A 21,171-nucleotide genomic window follows, 5' to 3' on the forward strand; every position below is an offset into this window, starting at 1 on the left:
TGCAAATGCAATGGGCTCTAAATAACCCATTTGTTTCAAGCCTGCTGAGCAGAAGGAGCTACTTCACATTACTGGCTGCTGCTGCTGTTTTGAACACACCGACAGACACAGTCACCCATACGCCATTTGGAGTTGCAGGCTCGCTTTTCCTTCTACCCTTGATGATAGACAATGGAAGTGTCAAATTAAATTTTTCGCCAGTACACCGCCGTCTGTTGACACTGTGCAGCTCATTAGCCTTTGCAGACAGTTTTCTTGTGAAAAAACATCACTCTGAACAAAGGTCTACTCCATACTGAGCCTTGGTAATTACTTTTCCATGGTGGAGGACAGTTTGGGCTTGTTCTTCCTGCTGGTGTGCAATAGATAGAAGAACAAAAGGGAGACTCTTTTTAAGCAGCAGCCAAAATGCATGGGAATAGATTTATACTGCCGTAGATTGCCACAGATTTCCCATAACAGCAATGTAATGCTCTTATGGATTACACTGCGTCTTTAGACAGATCTGCTGTCACGTCTTTTGTGAATTTCATGTTTTCAGGGCTGATATAATGAGGGAAATACCACAGCAGTGGTCCCACCTGAAAAAACAACATTAATTGGAAGTGAGAAGTTTTGGGAGGGGAGGGGTTTTAAAGCATAAAGAAAACCCCTGTGAGGATGTCCGTAACAACACGAGCATATTAAAATGTTCACAATGACACTTCTGACTTGGCTGATATTTGACAGATGCACTTCACCGTCTCAGATGGTCGCATTTGTTAATTTCATGAGAAATTTCATGGCAACACATGAGATTGATTTATTTTATGATTTAGTTATTTAGATGTTTTGCTGAACAACTGACTTTGGCTTGCTGGTGGTGCTAATAAGTAACTAGCAATCATTCTTTGGTCGCAATTAATGTCAAAATTGTATCAAACTGTTTAGATATTGACTATTACGTATCTCAAAATGTCACAGGAATAATTTGTGCTGCTGTGAAGAATATGTTTATATAGGTGTCTTGGAAGCCGTTATCTCAGAAACTTCTGGTTTTCATCTGACATCTCATGTGTTTGATTGCAATCTGGAAAAAAAACATGTACATCCACCAGTCCTTAGACTGGTACTAGCACTCTCACTGTCATTCATTTTCTACCCCTTATCTGTAAGGGTCACGGGCGATACCAGAGCTGATCCCGGCCAGAGACTAACAAACACTCACACTCATGTCTACGGGCGCTATTCAACCTCGACATGCATGTCTTTGGACTGTGGGGGAAACCGGAGCACCCAGAGGAAATCCATACAAGCGCAGTGAGAACATGCAAACTCCACACTGAAACGCCCCAGGCCCGGGAATCGAACCCACCAGTGGTTAGGACTGTTGTGGCAACACTCCTAACCACTATTCCATTGTGCTTCCCTTGGTACTAACATTAGAAGTTAATGCCTCCCTCTGCACTGAGCTCCCTGCTTCGACTAGAACATCTATCCTATCAGTGATAAATACCCATTACAACCACAAGTGACATAAAACATAAGGAGTGATCAAGTCTATGAATGGCGCGGTATGAATTTCGAGTTGGATTTTCCGGGCATATACCTTTGATAATGTGTGATATTATTTTCAGATTAAGCGAGACAGCGATGTGTGAGATTGCAGTGGCCACTGTCGAAAGAAAGAGATCCTTTCGGGAGAGGTCAAGCCATAAAGCTTGTCTCATCTCTGAGAGGAAATGAGGCATTAGATTGAGTTCCCATTTTAGTCACCCAGTCTTAATGGGTCATCTATCCTGAGAGTCTTGGAGTTCTGTGAAAGAAGGATCACAGATCCTTCTTTGCTCTTTTCTTGACTATCCCTGAAGGAAAAATAAAATCAAAAACATCTTGTTAAAGTAATAACTATAATTTTCATATGACTGACCAATGCTTGAGAATTCTGTGCTATGCGACCCGTCTCCTGTGTCATCCAATTTATCGCTTTACTTTTGCACTTGAGGAGCCAAACAAAACAAACTAAATAAACTAAGATGTTCCTGTTTGATTCAACATTGTAACACTTGAACTTGCACTTGGCTGTTGAAAGCTTTTTTTTTTTTTTTGTTCACTTGAGGATGAGTTGATGAGTCCTCATGAGTTCTCATGAGGATGAGTCCAAATCATTTGCTGTTAAAATGAATTGTTCAGCTAGCTCCCACATAAGGTAGATTGCTTCTTTTTTTTCTTTGTTTGTTTGTTTCGTCTTGTGTTTTTGTTGTTGTTTCTTTTTTAGTGAAGGACATTGAAACAAACAGATGGATTGCCTTAAAATTTCAGATAATCATGATCCCCCGAGGATTCATTTTCCCACTGACATAGAAATCAAAACTTACAACTCAACACTAAATAAATGGATTAGCACAAAATTAGGCGTGGACATTCGTGGCTCCTAGATGGTTTTCATTATCCCGGAATTTCTATTGTTCAATCGCCATCGCAGTTGCAGCTGTGCTTTGTGTTAACCAGTGAATGTTGGTGTGCTGCCACACTACAACGTCAGCATGTTAGCATGGTTTGTGCTAATGTTAGCCTTTAGCTCAAAGGCAAGGCAAGTTGATTTATATGCCGCATTTCATACACAGGCTATTCAATGTGCAAAGCGCTGCTGTGACCCAGCACAGCCTCAAAGATCCACATGCATGACTTGACACTCTCCCCGTCCAATTTCCCCCATTTGTCCTGTAACTTTTACAACCACCCCAACCTGCTCCCCTACAACTGTCATTCTCCCTCTGCAACTCTCCCATCTAACAAGGCCATGGGGCGTACGAGTGGGACCTTTGGGGGCTCATTAGTTTGTCTATTAGTCCCAGGAAATCTCTGTGTCAACCTTAGAGTAAATCCATACCAAAGCCTTCAAGCAAGCTGCCCCTGGTGAAGAATGACAAAGCTGCCTCAGAGACTGCACGAAGAAACAACTGAAGACATCAGCTGACATCCAGGGAGCACCATTGGAGCTTATAAAACTTATGACAGCACAGTGACAGACAGAAAGAAACCTGCTTACTGTCAGGAGTGGTTAGTCCAATGGGAAAATATAGTATTTGATTAGAAAAATTGCTAGATTCATCAGAAATCAATCTATTATTTAGGAGTATACACCAGTTTTTAATTTTCTGTCTGCGTAAAACCCAATTTCTCAGAAAGAAAGTGTCAGTATGGTTGGGGAACGTTGAAAGCTCTGGTCTGACAGGTCAATCATTTTCAGCTGGCAGCTGACGAAGGAGATGGAAGCCCTGCTGGAAGTGGAGTGTGAGAAGCTGTCTCTGTCGCTGCTGCAGCCTGAGGGAAGATGAATCGGCTATTGCCTCTGAGTCTGGAGACAAAGCAGCTTTCGGCGCACTTGCAAAATGCTTATCAGCAGTTATGTTCGGGATGTATTTTGAAAAAATAAGCAGTTAAGTTTCCTGTTGCTGTTAATCCGTATTCCTGAGGGAAATACATAGTGTGTGGGCTTTCATTCTAGAAAATTTTAATTGAGATTTTTTTTTTTTATTATCATTATTCAGGCAGAAGCTGCAGATAAAATTATTTCTTCAGTGTTCCAGTGATGAAAGAATTTGAAAATTACTTTTTAAAAAGACAATGGCTGATGATGCCATTAAATGCACACTTTTGTTCCAATGCTGTGATCTTCTAATGATTTACTGATTGATCATTCAGCTGTCTTCTATGAATGGGATGATGGCTATATGGCTATAAATACAAATGCGGGATGGCTTTGGAATTGTAAAGAGGAAGAGATCGAGGGGGATGTTAATGACACGGCAATCTGTCAGCACTCACGGCTAAGACAAATGGTCCAGTCTACACTGACTTGTGCGCTCCTGTCTGACGTCTCATGGGGACACTCACCACAGCTGTTGGTTTGACTACTGCCATCTTGAACATTCGCATAAAGAGAAAAGCATAGAAGCAGGAATTGATATGGTCGTCATATCAGGCAAAAGTTCAGCCGCACGCTTCCATTGTTACAGTAGAGGTGAAACACTGCAGATCAGATACCGACTGCAGACCTTGACAGGTACATTATCTGACTTGACTACCTTGTTAGTTAGGATAAAAACAGCTACAGCGACCTGGGAAATGTGTCTGAAATGTCCAGGTGGAAACAAGACTAAACAGTGTGTTTGGGCAGAGAGTGAAGCAACTTTTTTGTGCAGTCCGTGCTGATTTGCTCGGAATCAGCCGATGTCCACGGGGTTAGCTGTAGGCGAAGAGAATGCACGGACCACGTGTTTGGGAGTGTGCTCGTGAGGGGGGCTTTGTGATCTAATCTAAAAACCCATACCTTATTTCTCTCCCGTCGCTCCCTCTTTTCACATTTATTATGAAAGCCCCAGGATATGTTCAACTTTTTGCTCAGGTTGAAACATTTTCCACTGAGGCAATCAAGTTTATGTCACCACTTGGCAATATTGCCCCTACTTTCCACGGAGTCAGTCTTCAATTGTCCCACCTCTAAAAGTGGCATCCACAGCCACAGCCACAGCCACAGCCACAGCTACATTAGTGCCTTAGTCTAAATGTTAACACCAATATGCTTTCATGCCTTCAATCCTTATGTGATTAAAAAAAATAATAATAATAACTGAAACCGCCCACTTATTCTTGGAAAAAAAACCATCAGGTGGCTAGTTTGACCTGGAGATCTGGCTGAGGGTTGTGTTAGATTAAAAAAAAAAAAAAAACTTATGAGAATTAATCCTCTAGGGACCATAAATGTCAGCCATCCAGATATTTCAGTCTGGGCCTAAATAGTGGATTGACAGGTTGACATTGCTGGTGCAGCTGGAAACACAGTGACATGGACAATATTTTTTTCTCACGAATGTAAAGACAGGTGGATAAAATTGGCGTCTCCATCTTTCCAGCATTACAGAATAACAAAGCACTGAATGCAGGGAAAGAGAAGAAAATCTTGCATTGTCTGAACATCGTCTTTCTCCAGGATTTCTGGCTGATTGCAGCCTTAAGATAAAGAGCCCTTCTGTGTGTGTAGCAGACCTGACCCCTACAATCCTGCAGCAACACATCGCTCACAAGATAAAGCCAAGAAAAGTGGAAACCTGGAACCAAAGCGAAAAATAGGCAGTGACATATTCCCACTGGCAAGCAGGACAGTGTCCACAGTTTCTGTGCGCCTGCGTGCCAGTTTGTGTGTTACCCATTGCCTCTTGCCAAAGAGAAGCCTTTTGTCTCTTCCAGTATATTTTCATGAATCTATCTTTAGATGGAATTCATCATGATGAGACTGAGTCCAGTTTTCTGAATGGTTCCAGGACTGCGTACATTATGAGACTCGGAGGCATTGAAGTTTTGAGGTGTGAGAGTCCCATTTGCTGGAGTCCCCCCCCCCCACAATCCCTGGGGTCTCCTAGGCAGCTTGTTTTATCAGACGGGAGTCTTTATTCAACAGAGGGTTTATCTCTGAGACAGTACAAAGACCCTCCCTATCCCACTGAGGTGACAGGTGAGGCAAGCTGAGAGCATCATCTCATCAAATTTTTTGTGCCCATTTCCTTTTCTTCTGCAGTGTCTGCATTCCCAAAGCTCAGACAATAGGAGTGACTTTAATGTTTTTTTTTTTTTATTTTGTTTTTTTGGTCGTTTTTTTTTTTTTTTTTTTCCATGCATTTCCTTACGTTATTTCAGGATCGAAAAGCTCAGCAAATCAAACTGAAACAAATACAACCTTCACTAAACTGTTTATAAAGGTTTTATTTGTGCCATTATAAAAATGCCCTGGGTTTTGTTTTTCATTTCAATCAAGTAGTCCTTCAATTCTGGGGCGAAAAAATCTTTTCCTGTGTTTTCACAGGATGCCTTTGCATTGTTTTTGTGCAATTTCAGGAAAGGTCTAGAAATGAATTCAGTTTTAAAACTTAACTCCGTTGCCTCCCATAAGATAGCAGCGATGAGCCTGTCCTCATGATGCCTCTGGCTGCATATCTAGTATCGTGTCGACTTTAATAGCTTCTGTAACAAAGTTAAGAAATGATTCAGTTCAATTTACTGGAGGCTATGTGCGTTTTATTGCACTGCACTACACTGTGCTGTACATGGAGAATGACTCATGATCACGATTTGTGGTGTTTAATGTAACTTTTGCAAAGGAATGACAGCAAGGGAGAGACAGCCAGTTTTTTTGCTTGCTTTAATTGCAGTACACGTTAATATCTGCAGGAGTAAACGAGGGCATTTTCATTTTCACCAGTAAATTACCATATAAGAGTTTTGATTGGCACTCTTTGAAGCATCATTATTCCATGTGCATTTGCATATTTATGTAAAATTCTAATTCTAACACATTAATAAAAAATAATCAGAAGATGGGAGAAAGTTTTTTCTCCCCACCCACAAAGACTTCACATGGAAATAATGTTATGAGGGTTATTTTTCTCTTTGACTCTTGACCAGGATTCAGTTCCAAACATACAAAAAGCAAGTCTAAAGCAATCTTGACTGAAACCCTGTTTAGTCATAAGCAGGGACTCTTTTACATGACATCGTCCAGTTACTAGAATAATTTAGTTTCACTGTTCTCTGTGGCTGTAACTGACCTGAGAAAATCCACCCATCCCAGATGATGCCATTAGGGTTAAGGTAAAATTTCTGACCCCTCTAATACAAGCATGAAGCTGTTCTCTCTCCAAGTATCAGTAAAAGAAGTGCCATGGAAAATATGGTAATGGGCATAAAGAGATGTCTGGGCTCTTTGAACAGGGGGATTGACAAAATAGCAGTTTGGCGTTTAACAAACCCTTAAACCAAACCCAACAGCATGTCTGCCAATGAGAGGGAAGAATCCGCAGCTTCACTGCTCCTGCGTTCAAACAGCAAGCATTCAGAGACAGCACAATTCTTTTGACATTATGTGAGAGGAAGAATATGTCTTGTTACCAGTAGTGTCACCAATGCTAAACGCAATACAGTTTGTGATGCAACTGATCAGGTACGACCAGTCGCTGTAAATCTGTAAAAAAGTGATTTCAGCATTGCTCTTCAACTGACATTAGTATGACAGTTATTTCTTCTTGTGCCGCTTTTACGGTACCTTTTAGATTAACAACCGTCCTGTTATTTCCTTCCAGATAGGCTCACTTGTGTGTGCACAACCCATTAAGTAATCAATTTCTTTCTTTGTGGAAAAGTCTGGTTTCCCACTGCTTGTGTCGTCAGCATGTAATCAGCAGAGTATAATTCCACAAAACAATGAAGAGGATCAGTCTGAAATTATACATAAACTGTAGCTTCTGCCTGTGAGCCTTACAGCTCACTGTTGTTTTCGCAACACTAAATGATGCCTCTCAGTGCTGTCGGTGTGTCTCAAGCAGTGGATGCTATTACAGCATCCTTCTTCCTCTGAACTTACTCTGTCTCTGCTTGTTATCCAATAACTCCTTTGTGACTCGAACAGCTCCATCATCAGAGTACAGCATTGCTGCAAAAAAAAAAAAAAAAAAAAGTGCTGCGGGCTCGTGTCACTTGTGTTATTGTGTGTCACTTATAGGACATCGTATGTAGGCTATGCCTCATCAACGCTTGTTGTGGAAACAGCCCCTACTGAATGGGGGAGCTTAAACCAGCCGGCAGGAATGGAGATGTGATTACAGCGTGTGTGCATGCACAGCCAATCTGTTGTCATTAACATTTTACACTCTTCTTTGTAACATCAGTGTAGCACAGCATTACTGCTGGCGGCGCTGGCCTGCCTACAACCCTGCCAACCTTGTTCAGGATCACTGCTGATGAGAGAGGGATGTTTGAAAACTCTGCTAATAGGCACAGCAAAGAGAAAGCATTTCATTTTTCCAAAGCAGCTGTCTGCTTGACTTTGTTCACCCTCTCACTCTTACACATATGCATACAGCTTGGTAGTCTCTTCCTCAATTATTAAAGCTGCAGCTTACCTGATGTCTGTGAAGGTAATTTATCTCCCCATCATCAGTAGCCCCCCCAGATTTTCAGAAAGTTTATTTGCACAACATATTTCAAAGCAACTAATCATTCCTTCTTTCATCTTCGTATCCGTGCGGGGGCGGGGTACACCCTGGACGGACCAGCAGTCCATCACAGGGTCAACACACAGGCACAGACAGAGACCAACAACCACTCACACTCGCACTCAGACTCAGACCTACAGACAATTTAGAGTCACCAGTTAACCCACACATGATGTCACAGCACTGTCCTGGCATGTAGAAAATATTCACTTTTTTCCACATTCAGTTGTTATTATGTTGCAGCCTTGCGCTGAAATTGAAAATAATCCTTCACCTATTTATATTCATTACAGTAATCACACATAAGTATGCAACCTAAGTTATTGTATATAACCAAATTATTTTTTGCAAATGTTTTTGAAAAGGAGACACTGAAATATCATGTCGACATTAGTACTCAGACACTTTTTGACCCTGAAATGTATCTCAAGTGTCTCCCATTTCATTTAATCATCACTCCTGCAGTTTCCAACATATGGACTGTGACCCACTGGTGAGCCAAGACTGTCTTGCAAATGGGCCTTGAAATCATGAGCAAAACAGTACAATATGAACATGTAATGTCTTCAATATTTTGATATCTTTAATATTGAAAATCATTAGCTGGGATTGGCTCTAGCACCCCTCGCTCCCCTAATGAATAAACGTTTGAAAATGAATGGATGGATGGAAATAATGAAAATAATCCCATGACTAATAATTCCTCATAATATATGCCTTTGTCATCGCAGTCTGATTGCGCACTAAAGAACAACATCCGTTGAAAAAAAACATGAATGTTCCATCATCATTACAATTAAAAGTGCTTTGAGAACATATTATTTGGTCAGATATGAGTCACTAATTTGGCGGGATATCCTTGTTGACTTTTGGGTTTGAAAAAATCTCCGCCTTAATGTTTATTGTATAAAATTATGTGACAGAGACTTGTGGTTTTGTGAGGACAGTTTCGTGAATTCAAATGGGAGAAAAGCACAAAGTGGTTTAAGAGTGAGTCAGGTATAACACAACAAAACAAACGTGGCATTACAGTCCGTTTACTGAAAATAAAAATGCAGAGGCCTTTAGCCAGCCCGTGGATCTGAATGAGACCTGGCAGGGACACAGTAGAAATAAACATCATCATAGAGCCTGCTTTATTTCTTCAATCTGCATATTCTCCATCAAATCAAAGACATTTTTGTGGGGGCAAAATGCCCCACAGACATCTGCTCAGAACTTTTCCTATGTAGGCCAGTTCCGATTTACAAACATTCATTTGAAGTAAATGATCCATTCGACAAACACTACAGACTGACAAAATGCCGAAGTTGAGAAAAACACAAAGAGAACAAGAAAAGCATCAGAGAAAGAGCGTGGTGACTCTACCACCACATAATCTAGCGGTTATGGAAATGACGTCTGTTTTGGCTGCCCACCCGTAGGTAAGTTGAGCTACAAGGCCAGTTGTCACGTCAGGTTTTCTGTTCATGTTCATCCCCACAGTGCACAATAAAGGGATTTGTGGGAGAGCCTGATAGATTAATCCATTCTTGTCTGCTCCAGGGAATAGAAAGAATTTGTTTTTGCGAGGAAAATTGTACTTTAAGCTGAAAATGCCAAGTAATGACAATAAACCAACAATAACAATGCAAGCCTGTATGAAGAGAGCGAAACCCCATAAAAGCTAATTAAGTTTTTATCCCTCTCATCTCAGACTGGTCCAAGTACAGAAGAGTAACCGGAGAGATCCTAATTGCCCAAAGCGTCGGCTTGTGGATGGTAATAGAGGTATTGGCGACGCACTATCTGATATCTACATATGAAGCTCATGTTACACAGCACTTTGAGAATATTGCATTTCATCTGTGGAGAGACTGTCTGAGCGTGCATCTGAAGCCTATTACATTATTCTCCAGCACTGCTGCCAGACCGCTTTGCTGGCGCTGAGACTCTTCTCATTTCATACAGAGAATAGAAAATGACAAGATGGAGTGCAAAGGGGTGGAACGACGTACTTGATAACTGGGAGTCGAGATTGTAACTGGAGAAATGTGAATGTAAGTAGCCTATTTCCACATTGGCTGAGGCTCCTGTGAGAGAGGGCTGCATTTGCGCTCTTGGATTTTATGCACACGCAGAAAGCTAACAAAATTTGAACTGCGGAAACTGACAATAATGCTGTCAAAAATGCAAATGCAGCGTTGTGGTTAGTGTTGTTGTCCCAGCATAACAAGGTCACGGGTTTGATTTCCCGGGCCTGAGGCCTTTCTGTGCAGAGTTTGCATGTTCTCCCCGTGTCTGTGTGGGTTTCCTACGGGTACTCCAGTGTCGTTGCACTAAATTGTCCATAGGTCTGAGTGTGAGTGTGAGTGGTTGTTGGTCTCTGTCTGTCTCTGTGTGTTGGCTCTGTGATGGACTGGCGACCTGTCCAAGGTGTACCCCGCCCTCACCCAGAGAGAGCTGGGATTGGCTCCAGCACCCCGTGACCCAGAAATGGAAAATCAGTAGAAGATGGATGGATGGAGTAAGATGCAACATTTTGTACTTTTTCTTTGACAGAATTTCAGGTGATGATGAAAAAATTCTTCTTCTTTTTTTTAATCTTTACTATTTTTACTTTTTGTTTGTAGCAGTAGTTACTTGTCTACCTGAACGCATAGTTTACTTTAAACATAGAGCACCAGCCTTTAGTTAACTAGTTAGCTGTGGCTAGCTGACACTGTGCTGGATGCTCAAGAAGCATTCTTACATAAAGTTAAATGCTGACTGCAGCATTTACATTAGCATATTGTGAGCTAATTAGTGCTTTACAATGGTACGCTTCTATTTTCTCAGCATTAGCTTCTTTTTAAACCACATGTCTTGTGTCCTTGTTCAGAACAGCAACACAAATTTAAATGGAAATGCAAAAGAAAATGTATGTGTTTTGTGTGGTTATTGTGAAATAAACTGAACCAAAATGTTTTGCGTTGCATTACTTTTTTTTTTTTTTTTTTTTAATCCTTTAGCCTTTTGGCTATAATGCTTCCAAGTTCAAAGAACAGATAAAACTATGGAGCTGAAAAAAAAAAAATAAATAAGCAAGTAAAACAGTGAGTGAAATCTGATTTAAATGTATTGGATCCATTTTACCTAGTGATTTCTATATTTCCACTTGCGCACCATATAAAAGTTAGACTGAATTGCATTTTTTCCACTAGTGTTTATCAGTGGGCAACCCATAAAAATAGATTGCAAGATAAACTACATTAAAAACGAAAGAAAATGTATTTCTGGGCTAAACATTCACATGAAGGTCCAGGGACATTAAAGGGCTGCCTCACCAAATCACACCATTTGAGACACCATAAAAATGTTTTATTTCCTTCATGCGTACTGTAAGCTGAGGAATTGAGTCCCTGTCCACTTTACCACCACTTGTACGAAGAGATTAATGGCAGGAGCACAGCCTTCGGATCCTGCTTGCTCCTTGTTTCAGCGCCTCTGCTAGGCCTGCTGAGCGTGCCAATATGCAGGCGCCGTGTTTTTATACAGGGCTTTTGACCTTAAAGCTCAGCAGGATGACATGATCGAACTTCTCCTGATTATTGCTCGTCCTGGTACCTTACTGCTGTGCTGCTGAAGTCATTACTCTCCGTGACACCCTCCGCTGATCTACATCATACTGCCGAGTGTTTAATATTGTTCCCCGCTGACCATATGGCCATATGGCTTTGCAAAAAAGCCACAGAGAGGACTAGCAGGCCTTACTAAATACATCATCTGAATTGCTAAAGAGCTTCCCTAAGCATCTTCCTCACACTACTGTGCTTCATCTGGAGAACTTTTTAATTTTGCTTTGCAACATTAGGCTGGCATTGATTGATTATATATTGATCATCTTCTCTGAAATACTAATATACTTGCAGTGCAATCACAATCTTTATGATTCAGTCGCCTCAGGAGAAAAGTCCTCTGGTAGTACATTGCAGTACATCATACTTTTTCTATTTCAGTTGTATTCAATTTTCTTATACTTCACACTCCATTCCAAAAGTGGCACAAAAAAAAAGAAAGCAACCAACGTGGTTTTTAGTACAGACCTGAGGCTCCTGTATTTCTCTGTAGCACTCTAAATCTGTTTCATTTCTCTGGCCACCTTAGATTTTAGATGAATCACTTGAGTTTTGAGCTTAGAGGGAATGAGTTACAAGGGAACTGTTTAAAATGTCAGCGGTAGTGTTCCTGAAGAGAGCTGCTTTTGCCAAAAGATAAACTACTTCAGTGTCTCATATATTACTTTCTTTACAACTTAGGCTAACTTTCATTCTAACGTACCATTCCCTGTAGTCTTCCTTAAAGGAGATGCGGTTAGGAGAGTGAACTGTAACATTAAAGGGACAGTTGGACATTTGGATGAATAATGTTCTCATCTAGCTCGCCTGAGAATTAGATGAGAAGAGATGGCAACATTATCCACACTTATCTGTCTCTAAATATAAAGCTTGGAGAAGTTTAGCTTGGCTTAGCAAAAGGACTGGAAACAGGGGGAAACAGCTTGATAGACTAAAGCTCATTGATCACACACGTCACTATTATTCACTCACAAAATGGAAAATGTTTTGATTTTGAGATTGTTTTGCTTAAGTTAAGAATTAACTTTGATGCTTTTGAACCATGAACGACAAACTGAAGTTCTCCAATGAAAATGAAGTGCCCAAATGAAAGTGTCGCCTCGGGGTCACATTGTTTTCTGACTTGCTCGGAGCCTCGAGTCATAATAATATACACATTAATAATAAGAATACAAGAAAATACAAGAATACAAATTCTCCTTCATACCCTCCGCCATCTCACTGCTCAATTCTGCACAATACAGGTAGCACCATCATTAGTTTTACACTTTATACAATTTGTTTGTTGTTGTTGGTGGTTTTTTTTTTTACTGCTACTGCGGCAGAATCAATTTCCCTGTGGGGATAAATAAAGGTCTTGAATCTTGAATCTAAATATATAATAAATGAAAAAATAATATATACACAGAAAAAATATTATATACTTGGAATATTTGAATGAATTTGAATGAATATTTGAATGAAAAAAGAGGACCAAATCAAACAAATACATCCATGAAGAGATGTCGACATCCTGGCTTCACAGATTGAGCATCAAAGTGATTAAATGTATGTAATCTGTGTTTAAGCAGTGTAAAGTGAGCCACAATGGCAACTGTATGACCGGTCCTCTATTAGATGGATTTAATCAGTTCCTGGTATAAACACATAGATACCAGAGTGGCAACATGTTTCCATGAGCTCAGGGTTAAGGGAGTTATCCGGTCCAGATCAAGTTTCCAGACTTCTACAGTAAGAGACAGTCAATCTAATGACTTTCACATTTCTCTCCTACACAAACACTGCATGTCAAATTTTAGCACACCCAGCATTCGTCTGGTGGGGTCTTGATAATCGATGATGACTTGATGATAAATAAAGTTGACCTACGACAAGGCCGTGTACATTTTGTTGTGTGTGGTAGCTGAGGACAATTTCATATGAAAGATGCAGACCACCAATCTGCTCAGGCATTTCCATTTAAGAAACTCTCTCATGGTTTCTTTTGTCCATCGTGTTGCATCAATTACAAGAAGCTAGCTGGGTTTCAAGTTTGATGACGCAGGAAAATGCAGCTCCTTTTCAGACTGGCTCATTGATCAGCTATGATATTGATGGCTGAGGGATCGACATGAAAACCATCCACTTGTGCCAGATAGATTGTTAGTTAGCACGCAGGAGCGAAACTTCTGCAATGCTGAGTGAAGACGGAGTTTTAAAGGTTGTTGGACCTTATGATACAGCCTGACCTCTAGAAACACTGTGATCTAAAAAGCTGTGATGTAAACGGGGTTATTAATTTCTATTAGTAAAGCAGATGACATATAGTAGTTTGCATGAAGGTTTTGTGCAAGACTTGATTATTCAGCTTTGGAGTTGCAATGAATTCATGTTTTCAAGTATGAAAATGTCACGTGCAAGTATGTGCCCCAGCATGAAGAACATTTTAGTTCTTATATGAAGAAATATCTATTGTTGTTTTACAGGGAAATTTTATGCAAATGAAAAACATCATCTTTTGAAATTATTTAATCGCTTCTCTAAAGTCTTCCAGAAGCAAAGGTCACCAAGGAAAGGTCAGTATATTATTAACATTTTGCTTCTTCAACTATTGTGCACGTTGTCAACATTCTGTAAAAAAAAAAAACAAAGTAACCTCAGCTGACCCTCAGTGCAGGAGAATGCCGTTCATGTTTTGACATTTCACACATATCATGTTGACTTTCTTCCTCGTTTACCCTGTGTTTTTTTTTTTTTTCCCCCCCTTGTTCGTGTTCGGCAAGTAAAACCAGAAATCTTATTCTGAGCTACGTTCCACTCCTCGTTTCCCCCATCGCTGCATTTCTCCAGTATCTGTCCCTCAAGCACATGTGGCAGATGCTGCATGACCGAACTCCCCAGAGAGGCCACGGCGCTGTCAGCTCAGATCCGTCTTCGTTTGGGAGGGCGCTTGTTCATTAAATCCAACATAGCTCAACAGGAGGCAGGCTCCCACAACACGCTCATGTACATCATCATAAATCCACATTAGAGAAGACGAGGCATCTCATGTGGGGAGGGGGTTTGCTGTTGTGGTTGAGACAGCAATAACAGTTAGTCCAGGACATCAATACCCAACACACAGATAAAGAGACGACATTGCCACTATGTCCTAAAGAGCACTTGCAATATCTTTTGCATTGTTGGAAATCGTTATCTTCTATTATGCGTCGTACACTTAAAGTAACGTTTATTTTAAGTGTACGAAGCATAAACCATATGACTTTCATTTACATAGCCTAATTTTTTTTTCTACAGGAAAGGTCAGTGGCTGGGGCAACTTGCCAGGTGTTTGTAGAGCAGCAGAGCAGTGCGGTGCAGTGAATGTAATTATGGTACTCTGGCAATCTAATAACTTGCCAGCCTGTCTCTCAACACTAGGAAAGTGTACTAGCATATTAAAGGTGGCTGGTTGTGAGCACGGGATGGCATCTGTGTGTGTGTGTGTGTGTGTGTGTGCGCAGGGTTTTGAAGGCCAGTTTGCTCTGTACCATGAAAAAAATTCAAATCAGAGGTTGAGTCTCTAAATTTCACAAATAGTAAGTAATGGTTCAAGTTTTTTTCAATTCTATGTTAATCTAAAATTCAAAAGTCAATATTTACACTGAAGGGATCCTTGATTATTCACTTTACTGGCTGTAGATCAGTCTCTTCAGCAGGATTGAAGCTGATGGGTTATAGAACGACAGTAAGGGATGAGCCTTTTGTTCAGTTTAACTTGAGGGCAGCGCTTCTCCTCAAAGTGGCAGCTTCCCTACCTGGAATGTGACAGAACTTTAAAGGTTAAATCAGGCAATAAGCTCTCCCAGGTGCAGTTAAAGCCACTGCTTACATGAAAGATTGCAGCATGATTGCCTGCAACTTTTGTTAAAGGGACAGTGTGGACAATCCAGCTGGAGCTAAGGCAGAGCTTCAGCCATCCTTTCAATATTCAATTGAGTACTAATGAAAAACTGATATAGAAGAAGAAAGTGAAGTCAGTTCAGTTCAATCAAATCGAAAAGAGAACTTGGCATCCATTTTATCAGAGGATCAGAATGATGCTCACATAAGTTTTTTGTTTTTTTTTTTTTACTTTAACTGAGATAGGGTTCAGACAGGAGGCATGAAATGTTTCCAGTAACAGCTAGGCTACACCAGGCCAGATAAAACAGCAAAGTGGAGCAGACAAAACATTGGTAATATCTAAATCCCAGAGCTCCCAGTATCTGAAACGCAGCCTCTGTTTACCAGTAACAAGAACAAATATAAATCCTGTTCCTCTCTGGAAATAAGCTTGAGGCAACAGACGACTGACAGAGTCCAGGGAGCTTCCAGAGACACACTTCAGCCTCGCTGGATCTGAGCTGACACCATAAGTCTATGACCAGGCTATTTAGATGTCGAAGCTGTTTGGAGACTAGTATTAACAAGCACAAAGCGGCCACTGAGTAAGCCTGAAAAGGTTCTGCTGGTCTTTCAGAACAGAGAGCACTCCCAGTGCTCATCTGTTTTACTTTTCCTCTTCAAACTGTTCACTCTCTTCCTTGCTTGTTTCCCCCCACTGTAATTACACTTGCTCTGCCAAGCGTAGCTCGAGGCGTGGCTGGGCAAAATCACTGGTTAATATGAATCTGCAGAGTGCGTGAGGAGGAGGAATATTCACTGACAGTCTCTGTGGAAACATGAGGTCATAAGCAGCCTGCACCTGCATGTCCCTCCAGAGAAAAGCAGGCGAGGAAGTCTCACTTTGGGGAATCATGTGTATTTGTGTGTGTCCGTCTGAAGCGAGACCATCAATTTTCAGAATGATCCTGCAACAACTGCAAATCCATTGTGAGATAACAAGCACTTTGAACTAACTGCTTTTCTATCTTGGGATTATTCAACCATATGAAAGTTGCCTGAAAAATCACACTTGCACAGGGGCGTCAAAGGGGAAAAAATAGAAGTGTATCACCTGCCTGTGCTACACACACCTTAAAGCCAGTGAGAACAATAAACCAGATAAATGTGCAGCACATTATAGACAACGCCACATTCCGCCTTATCTTGGCGATTGGCAAAGCTGTTTTTGAAGAAATGTCTGTCTGAAAGAGAAATCTCATACAGGAAGTATGAAACTAAAGGTGTCACGACACGTCTTCAGCCCACAGGGGCAACTGAGCGGCCCCTGTGTTTGTCAGGAGATATACAGAGCATTAATACCAGCCGGAGCACCAGTCCAGACAGATAGTGTTACACATCACTTTCCTTTCTGATTTCAATCAGGCGTAATCACTCGCATCCAGAGAAAACTGTGCTTATGGCAAAATTTTATTTCACACTGAAATACAAAGACATGTCAAAATACAGGAAAAATTTTGAGGCACGCCTTTGTACTGCAAATTACATGCAGCTGCAGGCTCTGTGAGGCCACTGGTCAGGGATGTTGTGTGTTTTTTATGCACGAGAGTGAGAGAAAGAAGGAGAGGAACATTATTATTTCTAGATGTTCTTCAATAGGCCAAAGAAGGTGAGTCAGACCTAGATGCTGACTTCATTGGACTACTAAACGCCAATGTGTATGGTATATATGCCACTCATGAATCATTAATCCATACCAGACTCCATAGCATGGACAGTAACTATTAAGGGCTGGGTAAACAAATACAAAAGCAAAGACCCTTGAGCTCATTTTCATAATACCTTTGTGCCCAGTGAGAATCAGTGTGGTTCAGTGTGCCTCATTTGCATGTGCCACAAAACAGCATATACCATTTTTTGCAGCTGGTGGGGGGGTACATTGTTATGCTTATTCAGCTTTTACTGAAGTCTGTTGGTGGATATAAAACCTGCCAAGTGGCTGCAGCTCACAGACATTATTCTGGGGAATTTTGTAGTGGAGCCAAGGATTTTTTTTTTTATTTTTTTTTAAATCAGATTCTTAGCAGGAAGCAAGTTGGATGAGGGATAACTGTTGGCAACTCTCATCACCTACAGGCCTACAGATAGACACTGATCTAAATTCAGAAACTTTCCTCTGTTCCTCCTCTCTATCTGACTTTTTATTCCTACTGTAGCAACTAACGAAAATAGCACTGGCAGCATTGCAATGGAGATAGTATGAATGTCTCCAACAAGGCAAAAGTGCAGACGATTCACACATCACTGAACTTGTTGACAACTGGAGTAAGATTTAGTATGTGAGGCGCAGCCTCAGGAATGAGTGAGTGTGTGTGTGTGTGTGTGGCCCTGAATTCCTCCATCAAAGCCTGTGAATAACATTCCTCAGACTTAAGATTAAAGGCCCTCAGTCCAGATGGATACCATCAACCCAGAGACATTTTATTTAGATGAATATCTTCACAGAAAAAAAAGGGCAATCACATCCACCTACGAAATCCAAAGTGCACAATAATCATTCAAAAAAAAAAAAAAAGGAGCATAGCGTATATCACAAATTCACATATTAAAACAAACTTAATAACAAGCAGTATAGGATTTCTCTGCAGCAGAGGCATAATGAGAAGGATGCAATGACCAGCAGTATGTTTATGCTCGGTAACCTTTCACTCAAGACTTGATGCATTCCATCGTTTATCCTTTAGTAAAAGTAAAAATAGAACATATCACTCTTTGCAACTCTCCAAAAAAAAACTTTTCCCATGACTTATGGTCCATGCAATGTTATACCTGACACCACAGCTGCCAGGTGTTGGTACAGGACAACAGGACATGCTGAAGTGGTTGAATGGCGGTTGTGCGATTAGGAGTCATGACAGATGCAAAATCTGGATATGATCGGGGGAGGGGGGGGGGGGCAGGACTTTCATGCAAATCTTTGTTAAAGTCATTCAATATCTCACTGTGCGGTCCCAGACAGTGGCCCATCCTGGATCACACATCCGAATTAATGCTCAGGTTGGCCAAACGAGGGTCAGAGTTTATTTCATATCTGTAATGGTACCCCTCCATGTGGTCCCTACAAGCATCCCGGATGTTGTACATCCAGCGCTTGATGCCTTTCCTATTAAGGTAGAGTACCAGCAGGAATATGACGCCGATCAGAGCCAGGACCAGCCCCAAGAAAACGTAAGAAGTCTCCAGCACACCGTCCATGTTGCCCGAGCATTTGAGCTGTGGCATATCCACCTGCAGGAGCGGCTGGCCTCTCAGGGCTTTGGGATTTGCGCAGGTCAGGTTCTGTATGTCAGTGATCTGAGTGAAGTTTTTCAGCCACGCCAGCGTCTCCTCAATGATGCAGGTACACTGCCAGGGGTTCCCCACCATCTGGATGTGGAGGCCGGGCTTGAAACTGAACGCTGCCATGGTGCTGGCTTGCAGATACCTCAGGCTGTTGTCCCTCAGGTCAAGGTCACGCAGCGGGGGCGACTTCAGGGTCCCATTGTTGACGCCAATAATGGAGCTGTTCTGCAGGCTGAGCGTCAACAGGCTGGAGAGGCCGGTGAACATATCGTCTGGAAGAATCACCAGGGCGTTGTTGGACAGGTCCAAGACTTGTAGCATGCGGAGGTTTCCACGCTGCAGCACACCCAGGACTGTGTCTATGAAGGTGTGATTGTGAATACACCTACTGAGGTTCAAGACCTGCAGTTTATTGTCATCAGGAAAAGCTCTTTCACTAAAATCTGTAAGATTGTTGTTGCTCAAATCGAGCCGCAAAAGGTTTGGCAAGTTGTCGAATACCATCTCGCCCACAGACTCAATCCCATTCCCACTGAGATAGACATCTGTTAATAGTTTCAGGCCTGTTGGGAAAGAGTCCGCGGTGATGCTGGTGATGTTATTTCCCGTTACAAACAGAATTTTTGTGTTGTTCGGTAAAGAATGCGGGATCGTGTCCAAGTCCTGGTTTTGGCATTTCACAGTTTGGGAGGAGCACAAGCATCTGTCCGGACAGCCGCGACAGCACAGCGCGACCGACAGGAGGAAAAGGAGACGGATCATGCCGGATTCGGTCGCCCTCCCTCGGATTCCTCTGCGGCTCCACCCGCACGGTGCGTTCAACAGGCGCATCTCGGACTTTGTCGGCGGGACTGTGCGCGCAGAGCGTGCGTAAAGATTTTGCTCACAAACCGCTTTGTTCTTCCGGGAGGGAGGAGGAGGAGGAGGAAGAGGGGGCGGAGAGGGGATGGGGGGGGGGAAAGCAAGGAAAACTTTTTCAACTGTCTCCCACCTTTATCCTCCTGAAAATCCCTTAAAGTTCAAACTCAAAGCTCCGCGTGACTACCCCCAAACCATTCTTGTTTGAGGGTGAGTTTACATTTCCACGATTTCCAAGACGAAGTGATGCAGACGTAATTCGAGGAAATCCTCTTAAGTCAGATTTTTTTTTTCCTTCCCAAACTTAAGATTTTCAGGAATAAAACTGAGCCGCGATGTTTTCGATTTTTTTTTTCTGTCCAAACAAAAATAATTAAGTCCAACGTTGGACCAGGACTTGCTTTCTTCTGGTTCGGAGGGAGACACGACTCCCTGTCTGCCGAGGACGCCCGGTGTAGCCTACGCACTTCCAGCTCTCTGCTCTCCTGATCGTCGGGAGTCTTGAGGGAAAGACCGAACAGCAGCTCCGCGCAGGCCGATGGAGGGAGGGAGCGTACCATTATCCGACCGAATGGGGGGGGGGGGAGAACAGAAAACTCACAGAAGTTTAGTTTGAAGTATTTCTTGAAATTTTCCAACAATCCCGACACGCGCGTTCGACGTGTGCCTAAAACACTTAACTATAAAAATTGCGAGCAGCTGCGTCTTAAGATGGCCTGTCGCGGTCCGGTGTCGAGCCTCGGGGTTCAGGGAACTCTCCAAGCAAACTGAGGAGCAGCTCAGCCTTACCGTGCGGATGGTGGAGCTGTGATTCATAATACACTGATAAGCATCTGATCAAAAAGGACCAAGGCATCAAGTCCACCCATTCGCAGATTTTCACATGGTATCCTTTGGAAAGGAATAAATTCAATGGCCTTGATAGCTCTAATAACTCTGTATTTCCGTAAAGCATTTTGATCCATTGGCCTTTTATGGCATTTCCACTTTATTTAAATTCACAAAGCCTGTTTGATAAGCTACAGCATTGGCGGAAGCATACATAGTTTAAAGAAACTAAAAAGGCAAAAGTAAACTGGAAATGGGAAAACATTAATCAATCACAATCACACATTTAGGAACTTCAGTGAATTCAAAATTCTTCCCGGCCACAATCCCTTTTAAGATCCATGGAGATCATTGTGTCTTGAAGGAAGGGGACAAAGGCGAGTTTTAAATCAACATAATTCAGAGGTACAGACAACAATGTCAAATAATAGAAATTAATAAAAGAAATTATGACTTGTCAATGTTTGCCTTTTTATATTAGACTTTGAGCAAATTTCACAGGTCATTATCATCATGTAATGCTCACTTTTGATTTAATTATTTTGTTTCTCAAGAACTGACTACTTCATATACGTCATATGTGATGTTGAAAGTGTGTGGTCATTAATGGCAACAAATTTAGGAGGGCCTTTTGCAAAAGTAGGAATGGTTAATTTGACTTTCTTTAGCCACAT

At 41.7% G+C, this 21,171-nt stretch overlaps 1 protein-coding gene across 1 annotated transcript; it reads right to left on the reverse strand.

The window, feature by feature from the left end:
* Positions 1 to 16,921: 16,921 nt before the first annotated feature.
* On the reverse strand, positions 16,922 to 20,332 carry tpbg (trophoblast glycoprotein). Its single transcript, XM_029504569.1, has one exon. The coding sequence runs from the start codon at positions 19,640 to 19,642 to the stop codon at positions 18,503 to 18,505; it is 1,140 nt and encodes a 379-aa protein (XP_029360429.1). The 5' UTR covers positions 19,643 to 20,332; the 3' UTR covers positions 16,922 to 18,502.
* Positions 20,333 to 21,171: the final 839 nt, after the last annotated feature.

The sequence above is a fragment of the Echeneis naucrates genome, chromosome 6, assembly GCF_900963305.1.
Source record: "Echeneis naucrates chromosome 6, fEcheNa1.1, whole genome shotgun sequence".
Classification (NCBI taxonomy): domain Eukaryota; kingdom Metazoa; phylum Chordata; class Actinopteri; order Carangiformes; family Echeneidae; genus Echeneis; species Echeneis naucrates.

Coding starts and splice junctions, on each gene's coding strand:
- tpbg (XM_029504569.1), bottom strand. CDS start 19,642: ATGCGCCTGTTGAACGCACCGTGCGGGTGGAGCCGCAGAGGAATCCGA.